At 42.7% G+C, this 4,814-nt stretch overlaps 1 protein-coding gene across 1 annotated transcript; it reads left to right on the top strand.

The window, feature by feature from the left end:
• Nucleotides 1-909: 909 nt before the first annotated feature.
• Nucleotides 910-1,951, top strand: LOC311133654 (calcium/calmodulin-dependent protein kinase II inhibitor 2-like; the record flags this gene model as incomplete). The annotated part of the gene is made up of 2 exons (XM_084167185.1): nt 910-1,072; nt 1,881-1,951. The coding sequence occupies 2 exons, from the start codon at nt 910-912 to the stop codon at nt 1,949-1,951; spliced, it is 234 nt and encodes a 77-aa protein (XP_084023311.1).
• Nucleotides 1,952-4,814: the final 2,863 nt, after the last annotated feature.

The following is a 4,814-nucleotide window of genomic DNA, read 5'->3' as shown; positions in this document are numbered from 1 at the left end:
ATATCTCTGTAAAAATCTCTGGAGAAAAAGCCTATATTGGACTTAAATGTCCTATTTAAATTTCCAAGATGTGAATCATCCTGCCTTTGTTCTTTAATATGTTGATGAACATGCAATAAAAATGTATGAATCAATATTGAATACAAATATCTCAATATTTAGTCTTCCAGTCGACCATATAGCCTATAATAAAATACTATTCTAGTGTCATTTGGATTCCAGCTAGATCCCAGCTGGCGGATGAAACATCAGTCCGTCAGTCAGTCGGTGGAATCGTCTCTGTTCTGTATCTGCTGTGGGCTGCAGAAGACTGTGGCTGCAGCGTCATCCAGCTCCGCACGCTCAGCTCTGCCTCTCTCTGCCTCTCTCTCTCTCTCTCTCTCTCTCTCTCTCTCTCTCTCTCTCTCTCTCTCTCTCTCTCTCTCTCTCTCTCTCTCTCTCTCTCTCTCTCTCTCTCTCTCTCTCTCGTCGCCCTGGGATCCGTGTTTTGCATCTCTCCCCAATTTGCATTTCTTCTTCACATTTTCCGTGCGACGGTCTAGCAGCTCGAAACCATAGAATAAGGCGTACAACCGCAGCAATATCTACATGCTCCTGGCGTTTCCAAAGCAATACGCACAGCAGAACCCATTGGAAAATTTGAATAATGTTGCCGAAGCTTTCCGAAGGGGGAAATTGAGGAATTTCTTTGGATCAATCCGTTAGTTGCGCACTAGAGGAGACACATGCCTTCGAGGTAAACAGACAGCAGGACTGGACAGCCAGATAGTAGCCTAGGTTATATTGTTGTTGTCCTGCGTTATAAGCGGTTACAAGCTTTTATAACGCCACGGTAGTGGTCCTAAAGTCGAGCAGATCTTCATATTTTTCGATTGTGCGCCTTGGTTGGTTATTGAGACGCAGTTGGAAATGTCTGAAGTACTACAAGACGAAATGAGTAATTATGGAAATGAGGACGATGAGGGACACCTTTCCTTCACCTGTCGCCTACAAGACACCAACAACTTCTTCAGCGGCTCGCAGGGGGGCAAACGCCCGCCCAAACTTGGACAGATAGGCAGAAGCAAACGAGGTAACTATGACGATCAAAGTATTTTCAGTTGTGTTATGGGGATGTGTTATGGGGATGTCTCCATTGTCCATTTACTCAACATTGGATGGGAAATAATGGTAGGCTATCGGCAATTCAATGGGAAGTTTATTCTGATGAATATGGTATGGGATCAATGGTTTTTAAGAAGACGTTTGGATGCGCAGTGCGTGCGTGCTGCTGTCAAATGCCTCTAGGTCCATGTGTAAAACTCAGTTCCACAATGTACTTCACATCAACGGAGTTGACCGGCGACTAGTGTGGCCGGACTGGAGGTTCAGACATCACATAAAATTAAGTTTTTATAAAAAACGATGGATTTCAGCACTCAAAGAATAGCACACATCGTGGATTAGAGTTTTACTTGGCTAAGTGTTGCCATGCTGTTTCACTGAATATTCCAACCCACATGCATGGTGCGATTCTATAGGATTGTAGAATATATTCTGTGTGTCTTATTCTTGTGTGTGTGTGTGTGGGTGGGTGGGTGTTTGTTTGTGTGTGCATGCATGTGTGTGTTGTGCATGACCAATTAAATAAACTTGAAATGTGTTATATACAACTCATCTAAAACATTTGCAAATGAACACACACAGCATCTCTCTCTCTCTCTCTCTCTCTCTCTCTCTCTCTCTCTCTCTCTCTCTCTCTCTCTCTCTCTCTCCTTCCGTGCAGTGCTGTAGCCCAGTGCATGAGTTCCATGCATTCATATCAATTAAAGATTAGATTCTTAGATGTGATAACGTGTCAACCCTCCTCCTCATCATCGTCTCTCTCATGTTCTTCACAGTCGTCGAGGATGAGAGTGGCGTTGACGAGGCGCAGAAAAACGGGACAGAGAAAACACAGACGGAGGCTTAAACACACCACCCCCGGCCGCCCAAAAGACATTGATTCTAATTTTCTATTCGAAATTAACAGTTTTAATCCAAAGACACTGTATATAAGCACTTTTATCCCATGTGGCAGCAAGCACTTCCAGACCCTCTCCCCGTCCTCACGATGGTGATCTCCTGGGACTTATACTGGCAGGATGGGGAAGCAGCCAAGACAGAGATGAAGACAGAGACAGACACAGAGATAGAGACAGAGACGGTAATGGATACAGAGGCCCAGGTGAATGGTGTCATGCCAGGGTTTACGCCCATAGAGCTTGTCTAAAACAAGGATGACCAACCTTCCACCTAGAGAGCTACTGGGTGAGCAGCAGGGTTTTGCTAAAGCCCTACACATTTTACACTAGTCAATTATTGGTCGTAGAAAACTCCTAAGCAGGCGACCAACAAGTGTAGCAGTCTAAAAACTGTATTTTCACGGTCCTGGGTAGCAGCTAATTCATAGCATTAGGTGTGTTAGAGTAGGGATGGATCAAAACCCTGCCGGAGGGGATAGCTCTCAAGGAGGAGGGTCTAAACCATGTGACCAGGAGAGGATGTGGATCAAGGAGGAAGAGGAGTTGAGGAAGAGGAGAAGGAGGAAGATGAGAAGGAGGAAGAGGAGAGGAGGAAGATAAGGTTCCAGCGGTAGAAGGAGACAATGCTGTCGAACAGGCGCAGAAATCAGGGAACAAACTATAGACATGATCTAATAAACTAAAGCACACACACACTCTTATATCAATCAAACCATATGATATTACATTACCATTCTTTCTGCTCTTGATTCTTCTAAAGACAAGTGCAAACAAATAAATCATATAAATAACTTGTAAATAACAAATGGTACAGATGTAGGATCTTAATTTGATCACCCTGTTGCAGTAAAACTTGTAGTGTATTTGAGGTTTAAAAGGGCATCTGAAGTTAGTAATTTCCACTTTGAAATTTCACACTTGATTTTCCCTAATGAAAAATCTGTCAACCCCTACAAGTCTCCATTCATTATAATCCACATAAGAATTAACATTTCCTGTTGCTGCAGGATTATTTTCCTGCTGTAGCAAACTGGCTCAAATTAAGATCCTACATCTGTAGCCCCACGTTCTGTTAGCCTGTGTGCCAGTCGATTTCTGCTCTCTTGTCAACTCCTTGTGGAATTCTCATGTTTGGCGTGACAATGAGTCGTGATGTGGACCTGGCAAGACAGCACGAACAGATCTGAGACCAGGCTAACGTTTTGTTGCACAGCTGAGAATAGAAGCAGTGAAATGGTTTGTTGTAATCTAACGTAATGTGTCTGTATAAAGAGACCTTATTTATTGACCCTTTGGATAAGTCTTTTGCAGTGCTCAAGGCCTGACTGAGGGAGAGTTTTGTATGTAGAGAATTACGATGGCAGAATTAATTAAAGTGATTTTTCCTTTTTTTTACTTCTTATAAATGTTGATATCGCCTGATCAGTTTTTGTTACCATCCTTTGCAGCTATAGAGTAATTTATACACATTATACAGTACTGTACATCACTTGTCTGTAAGGGGCCAAGAGGCCTAAAGTTTGGATTGTTAAATATAACTGTACACACTCCCTATTGATAAACTATTTCTATTGCATTGCGCATTGTCCTGTGTGCCAAATATCATGAGGGATAACCAGACAACTTTGTTGTTTATGTTGTGCTTTCTATACGTTTAATTGTAACAATTTTGTTATTCTTCTGTTGTTGCTGTTGTTCAGGGCTCTTTCTTACCACTGAATTACCAACTGATGCATGGCAGAAATTGAATCATGCATGGCAACGTTCTGAAGATGATCTATTGTATTCTAGAACACCTCAAATACTGCTTTGAATGACTATCCTCCAGAACAGTCTTAACATTACGTATGCTGTACTGTACTGTACTGTACTATGATCTCACTGATTTGTACAGTAGCCTAATATCTTGTAATAAAGATTCTGAAGAAGTTAATTAAGAAGTTTACAGTGTTTATTGTGATGGATGTTGGATAATTCTATGTTGCCGCCCAAATGGTGCTGTGTCAGAGGCGTCATGCCCATAGGGGGCACAAAGGTACGTGCCCCCTCAGATGTTTTTTTCTTCTTTCAGATGTTAAATGAATGACTAAACTTAATTTTTAAGCCCACGTTTTATCATAATTATTTATAAAAAGTCTGCGGTATTTTGTGGAGGGGGCACACAGACTTTGATTGATAGCCTGAAATTGTCACGACTTCCACGAAGGCTGCCTCCCCTCCTTGTTTGGGCAGGCTTCGGCGTTCGTCGTCACCGGCTTACTAACCACTGCCGCTGCCATTATCATCACTCCACTTGTCTTGTCTTGTTAATCACACACACCTGGTTCTCATCCCCTCATTAGTCTGTGTATAAGTGTTCCCTCTGCTCCCTTGTCTGTGTGGGTGATTGTTCCATGTGAGAGTAGAGTAGCTCGGTTGAGCTACTCTCTTATTGTATTGCCGGGGTAGAGTTATTTTCCCCAATGCTTGTATATCGTTTGGAGTATTTCCGTACCGTGATTGCCAGGGTAGAGAGTTTCCCCTGTGCCCATCCAGCACAACTGTGACGGAAAGGAATAAACTCTATATTCGGTGATTTACCCTCTTGCGCCTGACTCCTTCTATCACACTCATCACAGAAATGTATTATATTCTCCCTAGTAAGTGGTTCCTTCCAAGGTGCACCACAGAGAAAAGGTATGCTAGGCAGGACACTAGATACAGGTGCATGCAGACAGTATCGTCAGTGGAGGAGGAGAGAGATTGTAGTAGAGTGACATACAGCGTTTGATTTGAGCTGCCGATGATGGGCATGTTTGCAAATTAATTTCA

Source organism: Coregonus lavaretus, assembly GCF_964263955.1.
Source record: "Coregonus lavaretus genome assembly, chromosome: 8".
In the NCBI taxonomy this organism is placed as follows: domain Eukaryota; kingdom Metazoa; phylum Chordata; class Actinopteri; order Salmoniformes; family Salmonidae; genus Coregonus; species Coregonus lavaretus.
The sequence above is the reverse complement of the archived record's forward strand: the minus strand, read 5'-3'. Positions and strand labels throughout refer to the sequence as shown.